A 17,023-nucleotide genomic window follows, 5' to 3' on the forward strand; every position below is an offset into this window, starting at 1 on the left:
TCCAAACCACCCAGAGAGGGAATCTGGGAAAGTGTTCCAAGAGGCAGGAAAGGCCCAAATGTGGGATGACATGTGGCATTTTTAATAAGGCCTGGAGCGAGTCCTGGGATTGGAGGGATTTTGAGAAGGAAAATGACAAGATCTGGTTTATACCCCCAACATTGTATTTTTCACCCTTTTAGAGCATCCTTCTAACTTTTTACTCACTTCAAACACCCAGCATTCACTGGGCAGACATCAAGATATGATTAATATGCAACTCCTCCCAGCAGTATTTGCTTTTTTAATTTATTTTTTAATAGCTCCTAGGAGGAGGAACTCAAGGACTGAATCTCTACTAGAGGGATTTCAACCCCTATGATCTTGGAAAGGAGAGACTGGGAGGCAATGAAGATTTCCCAGAACAGCTCCCAACACCCTCCTTCTCCAGGGGGAAGGTGAGTCACATTGCCCACCACCATCTCGGAGTTCTGTGACTAATGGCAGGCTCTTTGATGTCTGGGCCAGCGTCTGTTTCTTCAGGGGTTCCTAACTCACGGCCTGTTCCCATGACTGAAATTCACACCTGAGTCTCCTTCCCTCCCAGAAGTGATTCTCAGCCCTGGCTGCACAGAAGGCCCTGCCTGGTCCTTACACTTGGCAAATGAAATCCCCTGGGGGAATTTTAAAACAGCCACACCTGGGATTTACTACCAGGGAACCTAATTTAATTGGTCTGAACTCTGGTCTGGGCATCAGGACTTTTTAAAGCTTTCCAGATGATTTTAACATGCACCAAATTTAAGATCCCTGATCTAAGGAACTTTAAAAGAAGGCACCCTGTGGATAAAATGCGAGTTTCTGTGGCCAGAATTCTCACTTGGCCCTCACTGACTAGCTCACTGCACACCTGTGGGCAATACATGGCTGTTGACTCTATATAAAGAACTCCACCCAGGGCTCTGTGCACGACATGGTAGCAGGGTTGCAAGGCTGCAGCAGAGCAGAGGCTGGAGTGGTAGCAGTGCCGAGGACAGAGGCCGAGACCGGCTTGCTGCATGCAGACTAGCTCTGAGTGAATGGGATTCTAGTGACTGACCTGCACCTGGAAATAAAGTTGGGTATAACCCTTTCACCCCAAAGAGCGTTCTGCTGTCAATTTTCTTTGGTCACATTGAATCCATAGTGGACTTGCCCGGGGCTGAACCCATTGGCAAGACACACCCATACCCAGGCCCAATTAAAAGAGAATCTCTGGGAACTGAGCTCCAATGTTTTTTAATGTATCCTACTTATTTTATTCCATCCTCCTGTAAGGACATAGGTACAAGTGTATATATGCATTTGTCATCATTTGCTTTATACAGATTGGATCATATCACAGACACTTATCTGTTGTTAACGCTTTGTGTTAACACTTCTTGCTATCAACAATTCCTGTAGAAATCACTCCAGGTCAACTAAAATTCTTCTAATGCATTTTTTCTTTTGATTTTCTATTTTGATATAATTTCTGACATATAGAAACACTGCAAGAGTAATGCAGAGATTTCCCACTTACCCTTAACTAAATTCCCCAAATGTTAACCATTACTGTATTTTTCTCATGCATGTGTATGCTTTAAACGTCCCTCAGGTGATTCTTGTGTGTGACCAGGTTGCTATATGAGGCCTCTGGGTTGGTGTGAGACTTCAGGCAATGATTGTGAAATTCGTGACACTCACAAGGGGATTTCTGCATAGAGGCAGCTGAGGTGGTTAAGAAGGTGGATTGTCTAGGTTTGAATTCTGGTTCCTTTGCTTCCAAGCTTTCTGTGCCTCAGTTTCATCATTCGTGAAATGGGTATTAGAAGTACAAATTCCTAAGGCTGTGTGAGGCCTGAATAGGATTACTTAGTCTAGCACTTGGCACAGTAAGTACTCAATAAAGGCTAGCTGTGAATAGTTATTGATCATTACCATGGCTCATCTATGAAATAAAATGGGTTTCAGCTTACCTCATGACTTCTTAACAGAATGCTTTATGAGCCTGGAGCCTCTAAATCCCTTATAAAAATTGGGGAGTTGTCAGTATATAAAAGTGTCCCTAATTTAGCAAAAGAAGCCCCTTTGGAACATGAAACTAGCAAGAATCAACAAGTCGTATCTGTTGCAATAACTCGCCTTAAACGTGTTTTGTATGTGTTTGCAGATGTTGTTCTGGGGAAAACCCAAGTATAACTTCCATGCACAGAATGTGTCACAGGGCAGGAAACTAGTGAAAGAACTTACAACCTTCAGGAACTGATTGATAGCCAGCCCCATGGAATGCTGGAACTCCAGGGCCACAAGCCCATGCCTACGGAGGTCAGGCAGCATACCTGTGTGAAGCAGGCCAGGTGTAAGTTCACAATGGCGGAGGGGACTGTTGAGACCTTGGAGAGCGAGTTCTGCCTCCAAGGTCTAGCTGTTCCCCGGTGGGAGTGTGGGCCCTTAACTGCCACATATTCCAATCCTTCCAGAGGGGCTAAAACTTTGGATCTTGATGTGAAGTTTCCCAAAACTGAAATATTTTTAAATGCCCCAATTTTTTAAAAAACCTTCTGTGGGCCAATTTGCAGTTTCTGATTATGGGAATTGGGTATAGTTCACGGGGAAGATCTGAAAGGGGGGGAAAAGATGTAAGAATTTTTTTCTCTGGGGGCTATTCAGGGAAGAGAGGTCCTATCTGGTTCCAGGTCACCAGGAAAGTGTGTATGCCCTGCACTGGGGTAGGGGTGGTTCAGTCTGTTCCTGAGATATTTCTTGAGCATCTATTCTGTGCCAAGCCACACTTGCTCTCCAAGGATTTCCTTTTCCTTGTTTATATTTTTGCAAGCTGCCTGATGACTATTTGGTTTCTGAATTGCCTTGATAGTGAGAATGAGGTTCTCAGGCAAGCAGATATCCCCACTGTAATTTACAGAACAAGATTATCCAGAATCTAATCTATTCCACTTCTGGAGCTTAGCTGTTTCTGTTCCATATATGCACAATGAGAAAAAGGTTGTAGGAAAGATATGCATTCTGGTGAGAGTAGCAATAAAGTCAGGAAGAGCATATTATTTTGAAACACCTTACCTTTACCATGCCATGTGAAGCAACTGAAAAAACATCTATTTCTAATCAATCGGAGGCATCTGAGTTTACCTAAAAATGGAAATATTGTACATTATGCAAAACCCAACATTTCATGATGTAAATACGATGAAAGGGGGGCTTTCAGTTTTCACAAAGAGGCAGATTCTATAACTTGAACCCCACTCCTGCTAGGACATGTCAACACACCAAGTAAAATGTAATCAGACTCCTTTTAAATAAATGGCAGAGCTAACAAGAAAGAAGGGAAATCCTTTGAGACCAGAAACAAAGAAGCTGAAAACAAGAAGAGAATGCATGAAACTGATACCTCGATTACCCTGGGAAAAGCCTTTGGTTTCAGTAAAGCAGGGGTGTTCATCCCCAAGAAGCACCAGGAAAAGAGGCCTTGGGCTCACTCACATAAGCAGCAAAGTGCCACTGAGAGCCCCCTGCAGAGTCAGCGCTCCATGACTCCGCAGCTTTAAGGACAGGTAGACCAGGAAGCAATATGCCCACAGGACACGTAGCTGACAGAGAAGCATGGTAGTCTGGGTCTGGACTCTGGGTTCTGGGTAGGGGCTAAAAGCATCCACTGAGAATGTATAACCAGAAGTCTGCACTACAGCTGCCCTTGGAGTTTAAATTTGCCTTACCTTGGATGGATCCCAAATGCCCAAATGAGAAATGGCTCTGAGAGGATCTACCCCCAGTCAAGCCCTTATAGGATTCCCACAGTAAAAGCCCTTGAAATGAGCTCACAATTCAAAATTATGTATTATACAAGGGAACAGTTTACCCATCATGTTCAATAGTCAGCAGGCACAACTAACGATAGGATTTAACCCACAGAGCTGAAGATAACAGTCTGCTAGAAGTAAATATATTTAGAATGATTAAAATATAAAAGTTGGAAATGAAAACACAAGACACTATGCAAAGAGGAAAAGCACTAAAAAAAGAATTAGAGTGCCTAGCAATGAAAAATATAGTCCCTGAAATTACCATATATATTTGCACAGGTTAGAAAGCTGAATAGACACAGAGCTGAAAAGAGAATTTTTTTGTCAGGAAGATCAGAAGAAAGCACACAGAAATAAAGAAGCAGAAAATAGAAAAAACAGGGTAAGAGACACGAAAGACATAATGAGAATAAAACATATTGTTAGAGAATGGAGTGGGGGAAGCAGATATTCCAAGAGATTGGCTGAGAATTTTCCAGAGCTTATGAAATACATAAAGCCTCAGATTCAGGTAGCAGGGCAAATTCTCAACAAGAAAAACACAATTAATATATTTTCTCATACTGAATTCTCATACTGAAAATTGTAATTCACACTATCCACTCATTTCCTTCAAACTGGCACAAAAAAAAAACCAAAACCCTGAAACAATTTTTAAAACTTAAATTTGTATTTACTAGAACATCCTTTGTTATTGGGGGTGGGAGTGGGTCATAAAAATCACTTATTCTCAGGATTAACAGATATCTACAGAAACTGAAGACGGGCCAGCACACAGCTCTTTAGAAGAGACCTAGTGATGTCACTGAGCTGACCACATTTTTCTTTGCAAATGTGTCTTTCAGGCCATTTATCTGGAGTTTTGTGTCAGGGTACTGGCAGGAAACACATGGCCCACTGCAACAGAAAATGTAGGAAGTTTGAGAAAGAGACATGGGCAGCGTTTAAGCAAACCAATGGGACCATGCCGTGCCAGGGGCCAAAGCAGGATAGTGTCTCCACCCCTGAGACTGAAGGGCAAAGAGAGGCGAAGGAGTCTGGAACCCAGAGTGGCAGCTGCATGGAGAGGACTGCCTGGCAGGAGTGTAGCACTTGGTAGTTCAAATCTTCATGTTTCCATATTTCAGCTATGTTCAGAAACCAATTACTTACCTGCCCTTGCCATCACTGGTAAATGTAAAACGTAACAACCACTTCTAAATCTTGAGGATAAGAGATAATGGGGTTTCCAAGCCTAACCTGTAATGGGCACAGAGAAGGGGGGTCAGGCAGGGACCATTCTTCCTAACCAGACACTGCTGGCATTCCCTCTTTAGATTTTCAAGAAGGGAGGTTTTGTTTGGGGTAACAGGGCTGAATTTAGGCCTCTGAGCCAGGAGACATTTCATCAATTGTTTCAGAGCAGTTCTGCCTTGTTTACTTTTAATAATGGGTTTGTTTGCTTTTAATAAGAAGAACCAGACCCAGCCCTTCAATTTTCTGAAGCTTGTGAGCAAATGGATACCTGTGAGCTGGAGCTCAGTGTCAATCTTTGCAGCCACAAGCAGCAGTGGCTGCAGGCAACAAGTGAAAACAGCTTGTGTGCAGGGGAACATTTCATTTGCAGAGGGTAATAATATTTACTTGTGATTCTATCCAGCAGCTTCCAAATGGGTGGCAAGCATTACCCCACTGATGAGCACAGCACCACGGCTCCCTGTCCCCAAGGCAGGGCTACTTGCAATCTCCCCACAATGCCCTTCAGGAGACAGGGAGAAGGAAGGACTTGCCCCCCTGGGCTTATCTGGCTGTGCCATCTCAGGGGAGTCACAGTCTTTCTGGGTCTCACTTTGCTCATTTGTAAACTGAGAGGGTTTGTCCCTTCCAGGTGATGTTCAAGGTGTCTTCCTGTGACTATGGCTGACCTCTTGGCCTGATTGAAGGCTCTCTCTGGGTTCTTCATCTACTTTATGGCATATATGCCTGTCTATGCATGTAAATGTGTGTTTATATTTTGGAAATAGCTGGAAAAAGAGATTAAGGAAGGGATGGTTGCTGTTTGCTCTAGGCAGTGATTTGAGGAGGCATTCCCAGTGAAAACAGAAAGTCATTCTCTCAGAAAATGGCTTAATGTTTCCCCCCAACCTACTACCTCAATGCACATGTAAATACAGACATCTGGAGCCCCCATCACTAGATGCAGCACGGTAAGCACTACCAATTAGCTCACTGGAGTGCAACTGGGGCACTTCCTTTCCCTTCAGATTTGTTTTTTATATTTATTTTACCCTAAACATACTGAAAGTAGGAGAGGCCTGCCCATCTCACGTCTCTTATAGACATGGATTTTCTAGAATGAATTCAAACCCAATCATCAAATGAAAACAGATTTCCACAAAGTTGCTCCCCATAATTTGCATTTTTTTTTCTGACAGGGAGCTTAATACTTCAAATGCAACCCATTCCCTTGTAGGTCATAACTATTTATTGGAAATGTTTTCTTTATCCTGAGTTGAAATTTTTTCCCTTGTTGAAGTACATTTTTTGAAGGAACTAAAATCAAGTCACCACCTTTGTTTCAATGTTATTCCCTCAGAGGAGAAATGCAAATAACCACATAATTCACATACTTTTTTAGCCACTGGGCTCAAAAACTATTATAATTACATAAATTATAATATGTTCCATATATTCTATGGAATGTTATGTTCTCTATATTTTTATAGTCTATTCTATAATTTCTGCTTATAGTTTAATATGTATTATAATACATATTAATAATTTGAAACCAGATGATAAAAATTCAAATTTAGAAAAAGCAGTTCTATCAGGGGACTCATTCATGAAAATGGAAAGCTCTTTTATCAAGTAACTCCCCCCAGGGGGCCCTTAAATAGCCATCTCCCCATTTAATTCAATCTGGAGCAATCCCATTTAGCTGCATTACTAGACCACCTCATTGCGTAAAGGAAGGTAAACTGTGTGTTGGTAACCATTTGGCTCTCTCTTTTTTCCCAACTTGCTACTAATTCATTTGGCCATTAATCGGGCTTTTCCCCCAGGGCCATTTGATCTGTTTGCAGGATGAACAAGGAGTTAGGGCCGCTCCTCCAGCTGAGAGGGCTTCCCAGAAGCACACAATCCGGAGGGACATTGTAGTTATGCCAGAAATGATTAATTGAATCTTTGTTGTTCTGAATTAAAGACCTAATAGCAGACCGAGTAAGACTCCGCATAGCAACCTGGCTGAGAACAATGCCAGGGGAAAAAATTTTTTTTCAGAAAATCCCATTGACGGATTCTTTAAAATTCTGGAAGCATGATTCCAGGCAATAACTTTTCTATAATCCTGATAATACCCACTTAACATTTGCATAACTCTACACAGTTTATGAAACATTTTCACAAATAGTGTTGCAGCTCTCACATGCACCCAGGGGGGCGGCTGTGAAAGCACCCAGCTGGACTTGTATCCCAGAAGCAGAAGCAGGCCTGGAGCTGGTGGCTTCCCAGAGGTGCCTGGCTAGGATGGGGCAGAGGTGGCATCAGACCCCAGGACTTCCAATGCGAAATCCCTTTGAACAGCAGCCCACAGCATCTCCCGAGCATCTCAGCTACCTTTAGCAGCTGAACTTCTCTTACCCAGGAGAGAAGGGCATACAAACTGAATACTCTGTTCTTGCCTGGAAAGCATGTGGCCTTTGCAGGGAGTCTGAGCAAGATTACTACCCACAAAAGGCATCCATCCCAGGATATATGCCAGCATTATTTTCCAATAATTTTTTAAGTAAGGGATTCCTTTCTGTGGGCTGTGAAGAAAGGGGCCTTCGTGAAATCACTTGTGAGGGGTTCATACATGCTTATGAACCATCAAGCCTTGTGCATTGAAAGACTGACTATGCAAACAATGGCCAGATCATATTGACTTTGAGCCCCAAAATGCCCAGGAGACCAGCCCTTTATCTACAATAAACAGCCCAGGAAGCCAGGCTGCTATGTCTAGTGACAATCAAGGAAGCAAAACAATGATTCTGTAAAACTTGGCCCCAAATGTCCAGAACTTGACTAATACCTGATGGCACCTCTAATTTTTGTCCCTGCTTCCGACTTAGGAACAACCAGAGAGAATAACACACACACACCCCTAGCCAATAAGATGCCCTGCCTCTCTTGAGTGTCCCCATGCCAACAGCCTCCAATCAGGGCACACAAGAAGCCCTCCATTCCTTCCGTTATAAAGCTCTCCCAGTCCTCTGCCTACCTTTGTATCTCAGAAAATGCAGGTGACCGTGGCTGACTCCCTTCCTATTGTAAGCTCTGTATAATTAGCCTTCGCTTTTCCCGATTGGTTGGTCTTCATTTATTTCTAGAGTATAAGTCAAAGATATAATATGGCCCATTCATGCACATGCCACTCCCTTCAAATATGTGTTGGTGCTGATGTGATCTGCAAAACACAAATACCTTTAGAATGCACAATGCCTATTGTGCATCTCTGAAATTTTGTTTCATTAAAAAAATGAACTGCCTCTATAATACTAGCTTGAAAAAATGCTAAGTGTAAAAGCAAGTTGCAGAATGGTATGTATATTATGATCCCAGTTTGCAGACATAATAATAAAGACCTCAATATTTAAGAAATGGCCACAGTAAATTGGGCATGAGATTAAACAACAGTAGCAAGATCAGAGGCTGTCAGTGTTTGAACATTCGCTCTCACAGTCAGCCACCCTACAGTATGGGTTCTCTCATTAACCTCACTCAAAATGGAAAGGAACCAAGGTTCAGAGAAGTCAAGTCATGTGTTCAAGTTCATGAAACTAGTACGTGGTGGAGTTAGCGTGTAAGCCCTGGTCTGCTGGACTCCAGAGCTTGACTTTTAATCTGGCTGCCATTTGCCTCTGTAAAACCTTATTCTGCTTGGCCATGCTATAGGTGACGTTAATGTTCGTGTTACAATAGTGTGCTGGCTTTTATATCTTAGTCTGAGGACCAGAGTTCCATTGCAGTTGTGTTTTAACTAGGTTTTCATCAGGCTGAGGAAGCTAGATGAGAACCCAGGAGCCTGGGCCCTGGACCAGACCCTGCCTCCAACCGCACGTCTACTGTTGGACTGGTTCCTCTTGTTAAGTGCAGCCTCTGCCTTCTCCTTCAGACGTCTTGGTGCATTTGTCATTCCTTGCTCAAGGCTGGCCTTCTCAGTCCCCCTGGCCTGCAGTAGTATCAGCAGCTACCGCCACACCTGAAACACTCTGAATGGCAGGCTCTGCTCTGAATACCTCTTGTGCATTCTCTCTTTTAAGCCTCACCCTGACCCCTTGAAGTAGATACTAATAGCATCCCCCTTTGGCAGATGGGAAAACTGAGGTATGGCAGGGTTAAGTAATTTGTTCAAGATCACACAGCTGGATGGAACTAGGACTCCGCACAGGCCATTCCACTCCAGAGCTGGACCGCTCACTGCCACAAGTCCACCCCTGCGATGTCAGCTGCATATGGGCAGAGGCCATGGCTGCCTTGTCCACTGAGTTCTCAATACCTCAGTGCTTAGTACACAGTATTTATGGAATGAATGAATGAATGGCTTCTATCTAATCTGTACGGGATCTAACAAACCATCCATACACATTGGAAGTTAATGCTATTCATGCTGCTGACAGAGTTTATTCAGTTTTCCCTTAGTTACTGTTAATGACCCAAAAGAAAGGCTTTACTACACACAAGTAGTAGTTCGTTTACCCTGCCCCCACCAAGTTTTTGTTAATATTTAGCTGATGTCCCATCATGTCTTTTGTTATATTTGGATGCCCTCTCGGATGAAAAGGACTATTTGTTTGAACAGGTGCTAGAGAAAGATCATTAGTTTCTTTCCCACCCAGACCTATATCCATAATTTGCTCCTCTTTCCCCTTGGTTGTATTGTGTTTATTCCCCAATAAGTGGCTCTGCCATGAATACCTTTGAAGAGCCATCACCTGTGGGTCACCTCCACTTACCCTCTCTCTGGAATTTACCTCCTTCTGCTTGACACCGTTTATGGGAGGGGGTGATAAATTCACAGCCTCATGAACAGCAGCTCCATGGACCCAATTCGTGCACGCTGAATGCCACGGGGTCCTGTTCACTGCTGGCAGCTTTTTTTGGGTTGTTCATTTCCCCTGCATGGCAGAAATAGCTTTTTCAGACATCTCTGGGGATGTGGACTATTTTGCATTTGTGAGCCACCTTTATGGAAAGGGCCTCCAGGTGTAAAGTGTCCTGTGAACAGTCAGTTGGAGGTGTGGCAAAGCCTCATTCATTGGAAAGTAGAAAAGCGTGGCCAGTAAGTGTAACACTGTGAATGTCCTTGTGACACAGGTGTTCATACAGGACTCCAGGGTGGCTAAAATAATTTGAGAAAAACATGGAATTTTTCTGACTCAAAAGATTGTTCCGCTTTGGCTTTATAGGGGAATAAAAAGGAAAAAAGGGAGTACAATTGCATGCAGCCGGCTAAGAGAAGAGGCAAGGAAGGGAGTGTTCAGTCTGAAGACTGGAGAGCCTCGCCCTTCCTGAGCAGGGGCAGGGAACTCACCCATATCCCATCACCAGCTGCCGTGTCTCAAGCCTGACCGATGGGGAAGCAAGCTGAGAGAAGTTTCTCAACTATAATTTGTGCCCCTTTTCTGTGCCAGGCACACTTTACTATTTAATTCTTACAAGATTGCTCTGAGAAACTTACTGTGGACTTGTTTTGTAGTTGGGGAAACTGACGCTCAGGGAAATTACATGACCTGCCCAAAGTCACACTGCCGGGTGATTGAGTCACTGTTCATATTGCTGGTGACCAGATGCCAAAGCCAGGCTTCCCTGAAACAATGTGCTGACCATGAAGGCAAACAAATCAGGGAGCATGACATAAGGACCTGTTACATTTCCTTGGTCTATTAAATGTCCGTTTTTTAATTATTCCAAGGATTCTCCTGGCTGAGTCCTCGTAATATCTAATAGTAAAACCCCTTTCAAACAAGGAACAGTGCCATTCTCTCATAGGAAACTGAATTCTCCACGACAGACACTCTTGCAGGGTTAGATGCCCCAGAAGATAGTTGACAGTGGACACTGTACAACAAAACTTCCCTTTGGGGAGGAAGAAAGGCAGCAGGAGGAACTGGTCTGGCACCTGAGTCATCCTGGGAGCTCAAGCACAGAAAGTCCTGAGGAGGCCCCGGTGTTTGTTTCCACCACTCCCCTCCCACCCGGCAGAATTAGTTTCCCCCACAGGCTCCCTTATGCTCTGGACATTCCTTTCACTAGCCAAATATTTGTTGAGTGTTTCCACATGCTGGCACATAGCTAAGATTAGGTTCTAGTGCATATAATGTAAACATGTGGTAGCTTAAAAAAGACAGAGGTTAATTTTTCTCTCATGTAGAAGTCTACATGTTGGCCATGCAATCCAAGTCTGGTGGCTGCCTGGTGTCCTCAGGGACTCAGGCTCCTGTCTTTCTGCTCTTTCTTCCCAGCTTTTGAGTTCTTCCTCAACGTCCAAGATGATAGCTCGAGCCCTTCAAAGGATGGAGGAAGGAGGGAAAGCAGGACAGAAAGGGGTCCCCTTCCCAAATGAATCAGCTCCTTTAAACAGCCTTCCAAGAAATCCCAAGTAGTGCTTCCCCCAGCTGCCCATTTGCTGGAATTTACTTTCATAGTCACATTTGGCTACAGGAGTGGCTGAAAAGTACAGTTGTATCTGGGGAATTGTTGGGCAGAAAGACACACAGTTGAAAATGAGGATTTCCTAATGGGAGAATGAATATTGTAATAGATGGGGAGTCAGTATCCTATGGCCTACAGGCCAAGTCTGGCCCACTGCCTGGTTTTATAAATATAATTTTATTGGAACACAGAACACTCATTTGTTTACATATTTTCTATGACTATTTTTGCACTACAGCAGCAGAATTAAATCGTTGTGATGAGATATGGCCTGCAAAGCCTGCATATATACTATATGACACTTTACAGAAAAAGTTTGCTGACTCCTGGAATAGACAAACAGCAGATAGTAATGTGTGTGGACAAGAGGCCACAGCCAGGCACCGGGCTCTGCACAAGGGTGCAGAGATGTGTGTTCTGTCCTCAGGCAGCTCCAGTCCAGTGGATGAAACAGCCAAGGAAACTACTAATCACGGCACGGTGTGACGGGTGGCACGGTGGCATTCTCTCCCAGGTCCTAAAGGACAGAGTCAGACCATTTAAAATGGACTGTGAGATGGAGGTCAGGCAGGCTTTCTAAATGAGCTTAGAGGATGATAAGCTAGAAAACAGAGAAGGGAACAAGAGCAAAGCATGTGCAAAGATGGGGAGACTGAAATGCCCGTTGTCAAGCGATCTTCTCCCTGTATGTCATGGTTCCCCATGACTCTTGTTTCCCCCAGAGATGGTGCATCTTTGTTTCCTGATGCCCAGCTCTGGGCGAGGCATCAGTGTACACCGTGCCTGCAACCTGCAGGGGCCTCCAAATGCTCATCAATTACCTGCTTACATTAGCATCACCTGTGATCCTATTACACCAATTCCTGGGGACCCTGGCCCACTGAGCCAGAATTTAGAGCGAATGAGGGAGGGGTGGAGGAACACCAAGTTCCAGTTTCAAGTTTGGCAATCACTAGATAAAAGCAAGATGTTTGGACTTAAATCCCAACCCCACCACTTCCCTCCTACCTTGCATAAGCCTACTTTGCATATGTTTTTGTCCATTAAAACGAGGATGGCATTAACAGCTAGTACAGGGCTCATGTAGTCTTCTGCAGTGGGCATTTTCATCCATTATCAGAACTGAATTGCTGGGGTTGGTTCCTTAAATGTCATGAGAGACAACATATGTATTGTCCGAGTGCTTTAAAAATCATTTTCCCCCAGATAAGCTCTTCTTCTATCAATGTTAAAATACTTATTTCTTACTCTTCTAAAACTAAGTTTATCCTCCCTACATGAAGGAACGCACTGAACATTTAATGAACAATGATTCTGCTGCTGTAACCATTCTAGATCACGGAAAGAATCATGGGCCGAGACAGGCGTCCTGAGTTTTAGTGCTCTTGCTTTCACTCGCCCTCAGCACCCAGCGCTGTGCTGTAGGAGACTTGTTTCCCCGCTATCCTGTGCCTCAGTCTCCTCATTCACATCTGTAAGATCAGCCTAAATGGGCCTGATGTCTGACGAACTGAGTATTAAACACTGACACCAGTGCATTTTAAATGTGATTTTGTATTGTGACTCCCAAAAGGCAGTAAGCTAGAATCTATACAGCTTTGGAGTCCAGTGGGGGTTTTTGTGAGGATTCAGTGAAGTTCAGAATTTTGTTTCTTTCTTACTGTTTTTCAACTTCACCTTTAACCTTAAGTTTTAGAGAACTCCAGCTTTTCTTTGACATTTTCTCTCTCAAGTAGTATGTACTGCTTTGTAATTAAGACATGTCACACCCATGAAAGAAATTTCAAGATCTTTCCTCTGATATTTAAATACGAGATCACTTCTGCTGGTTCCACAGTCTCTTCACAAGTAAAATATATGAAAATACCTAATTCTATAGAAATGGGCATTTATATATATTAAGGCATTACTGGGACTTCTGGTCCCTCTCCATTTTAAATAGTTGTATGATTTGCCTCATATTTGTAGTGTAGAAGGGCTGAAAGCAGGAAAGATAAAAGTCTATGGTAAATAGAAATTCGGGTGGGGCGAAACTGAATAATGTGATGATCCTAGATACTTTTGTCTTTTTTAGATTGTTTAGGGATTTGTAACTTTATTCTAATACATTGATACATATTTTAATATGATTCAGTTTTTTTTCTGTTCATTCTTTTTCTTCATCTAACTTTACATATATTGGGAGCTACAGGAAGACTAGTTGGCATAAATACTCTGTTGAAACTACCTGTAAGGGAAGGTTCAACACCCTAACTGTTTTAAGTATTGTTGAAAATTACCTGGCCTGTGATCTTGAAGGCCCTTTGACAAGAAAATTAGGTTCTTTGCTCTTGACTACTTTGTTGGGGTTGTCTCATTTAAAAAGAGGGAGAGAATGATTATTAAACATAATGATTTCATCAGATATGTTTGCCTTTCAGTTGTTTAAAGTTTGTGAGTTTTCCAGGCTTAAATCTTGATTGTTCAGACATATCTTTCACTCTGGTAGAGTATTTGTTTAGTAATTTGTTAACTACAGTAAGGAGAGTATTTATCAAGATGCTTCATTTTTTCTGTTAATTTGATTGCAGCTTCCACTTAACTATAAAGCCACTATTTACAAGGAATTATTGGCTTATATAATTGTTTATGCTAAGGACCTTAAGCTCTAAATTTCCGAAGCCTTAATCTGCATTAGACAGATTTGATGAAAAGTGACAGATTAATCAAAACAGATCTTGAGCTTTCTGAAATCTTCGAGCTCTTTTAAAATATCACCAATCCTGCAGCTGATGAATCTTTGAAACTTTCTTAAAGGTTCTCAGTCTGTTGAAATATACCAAGACACTGGCTCTTCACTTTCTTTTAGAAGTCATAAAATAAGTACTTTCTTGAAATTCTAATAATAATTGTGGTATATTTTATTTAGATAAATCTTAAGCTGAAATATATTTAAGTATTTGTCTATTTTTTCCTCTGTTTTTATTTTTAAAACAGGGACAGGGTAAGGAAAATCATCTTACAATCATATTTCTGTTTACATCACAAATCACATCAGATCCTAACAGACTTTTCTGGTACCTCTGTCTGTGTATTTGCCCCTGTCATGTGCTATCTGAATATAGGCTGAGTGGCCTCAAAATATTGCTAAGATAGTTAGAAAGAGATGACACAAACTTGTAGTAATAGTACTTTAAGGTTTTTTTTCCCTTCTATTTAACAAGTAATTCATCAAGTGTTTTCTGTGCAAAGCATTGTTGTAGAAGTGGGTATACATAGCAGAACAAAATAGACACAAATCCTGCTATGATGGAGCTTACATTCTGATCTGGGAGACAGATAATGAACCAGGTAAACAAACATAGCACCTTAGCTGCTGATAGGAGCCGCAGAGGACATCTGCAGCAGGGAAACGTGGTTAGGGAAGGCCTCCTTTAGAAAAAAATGACATTTTGAGCAAAGACTTGAATGTTAAGAAATTGTGTGGATATATGGGAGAAAGATAAAAAGACTTTATTGTCTAGGATGTATCAAACCAAGTTGTGACCCCCAACTCCCAGTCCCCAATTTCGACAAATACAGACAGTTATCCAACCTACTCTTTTCATCCTCTGAGAATCTCTGCTATGATCATCTCTCCTATGCATCATCTAAGATTTCTAGTTGCAGTTTTTCTAAAGTGGAGTAAACAATTAGTAGATATGTGGGGATAAATCTGACTGTGGAATACTTCTTTATATTATAGATTCAATTCCTCTCTTTTAAGAATCCGTTATCACCAAATCATGAAGGTTAGATAAAAATGGAGTAATGGTTTAGAACAAGCTGTGAATATCAATAATAAAGATAATACTTCACCCTTAAAAATTCCTATTGATACACTTTATTGTTTTCTTAAAAATTAAATTTGTTCAAAGAATAAATACTCGTGACAGTATTTCTAATGTATATTTTCTAGAGGTAGTCATACACTATACAAATATTTAGATCACCTACTATGTAGGACTGCATATACAGTGTCCCATGGAGAGGTTAAAATATGAACTACATGTAAAAAACAAGTTTTGTCAATGTAGTTGAAATGTGAATGGGATAATAGAAATAAATTGTTTGTATGTTAAAATGGTTTAGAAGATTTAAAAGCTGAGATAAAAGATACTATTGTAGAAATTTCTTTAAAATGATGGTGATATATGGTCCCTTGATATTTTTTCTGTAAATTAGCTTACAAGCCAAAATTTTACACTTCTCAGTGACACCTATAAGACTTTGTTCACATGCATAGACTTATCCTTTGATTAGTATTTTATAAAGCCAACAACGTAAGCAATAATTATAAATATTTGCCAAGATAGTTAACATTTGGAATACACTGGGATGGATCTAACCTTTAAGAAGAGTTATGTGCTAGATATTGGACATGGAGCTAACTACTTTGATAACTCTAACACAGTGTCAATGTGGAATGGGCAACAAATCCTAGTTCACTGGGGGGCATATGTCTTTCTTTCTGCACAGGTATCTTTAGGTGATGTTGACCTCACAGTCCGGGTGCTAATGACAGGATACTGGCCCACTCCATCAGCCACACCAAAGTGCAACATCCCACCAGCCCCAAGACATGCTTTTGAGATATTCAGAAGGTAAACAGAAATACAACTTTGCTTTTCTGAGTGCAAATAATTGTTCAAAATTTAAATAAATTTGAGGATTGGTAGTTTCCCTGATTGAGTCTATACTCCATTTTTAACCTCATGTTCTAAAGGAGAAGTTATTATCCCTATGCTTTTCAACTTGTAAGAAAGAGCTGTATACATTCTTTTCAGAGGAATGTTTCTTAATGTCTTTTCTTCAGTATTCAGTGCATGGTTAGGAGTATATTTTGTGTTGTTGATGTCTGCCAGTGGCTTAGGGTGAATTGATTATGAAGAAAGGTGGTCTTTAGAACAGCAGTGACTGAGCAGAGGCCAGGGGCAAGTGTACCAGTAGAAATTATTTAGTATGCTTTGTTTATCATTTAATACCTAGCTCAATGAATCACTTAGGTCTTTTTCCCTCTATCTCTGTCTCCCTCCCCCCTCCTTTTTTTTTGAGACTTGAATGTTTTATTTTAAGAAAGATCTTTATTTTGACCCAGTTGACAAAAAGGAGCTTTCAATATAATAAGAGTTCTTCACTTTTCCCTTTTACATTAAGGGAATAAATATGGTCATGCTTGTATGAGAAGACATTGAAATATTTGGGAAAATGTAGGGGGTGACACTTCAAACAGAAACCCAGGCTTAGTTTGTTTTTCTATATAGTGGTCCTTTTGTTACAGCTTATATAAGCATTATATATGGGAAAGTAGCTTTTTAAAATCTAGTAAAAAATGGTAGAAATTTTTCACAATTTTTCTTAAGCAATGCTTTCATATTAGAAAAAATATCTTCCTCTAATAGTTCTAAATTGATCACAATTTATTTAATAATCATTTCATATTATAGACTTAAATGTTGAAATTCATTTTAGCAAACTGTAATCTGTACTAGTATAAAATGAGATTTATATAT

The 17,023-nt window shown here is 41.3% G+C and overlaps 1 protein-coding gene across 4 annotated transcripts in view; it reads right to left on the reverse strand.

Annotated features, from left to right (window-relative positions):
• The window catches only part of LOC118969742 (uncharacterized), a 203,064-nt gene that overhangs the window by 63,279 nt on the left and 122,762 nt on the right, over nucleotides 1–17,023 (reverse strand). For 2 of the 4 annotated variants that reach the window (XM_073230053.1, XM_073230052.1), the window contains 2 exons: nucleotides 4,971–5,057; nucleotides 3,079–3,147 (listed from right to left, as the gene is read on the reverse strand). In XM_073230053.1, the coding sequence (XP_073086154.1) occupies nucleotides 3,079–3,147; nucleotides 4,971–4,983 (82 nt within the window). In that variant the 5' untranslated portion in view covers nucleotides 4,984–5,057. Of the gene's footprint in view, nucleotides 1–2,250; nucleotides 2,340–3,078; nucleotides 3,148–4,970; nucleotides 5,058–17,023 lie in introns of all 4 variants that reach the window. The other 2 variants (XM_073230054.1, XM_073230051.1) reach the window with 2 other exon arrangements.

This window comes from Manis javanica, chromosome 2 (genome assembly GCF_040802235.1).
Source record: "Manis javanica isolate MJ-LG chromosome 2, MJ_LKY, whole genome shotgun sequence".
NCBI classification, from domain to species: Eukaryota; Metazoa; Chordata; class Mammalia; order Pholidota; family Manidae; genus Manis; species Manis javanica.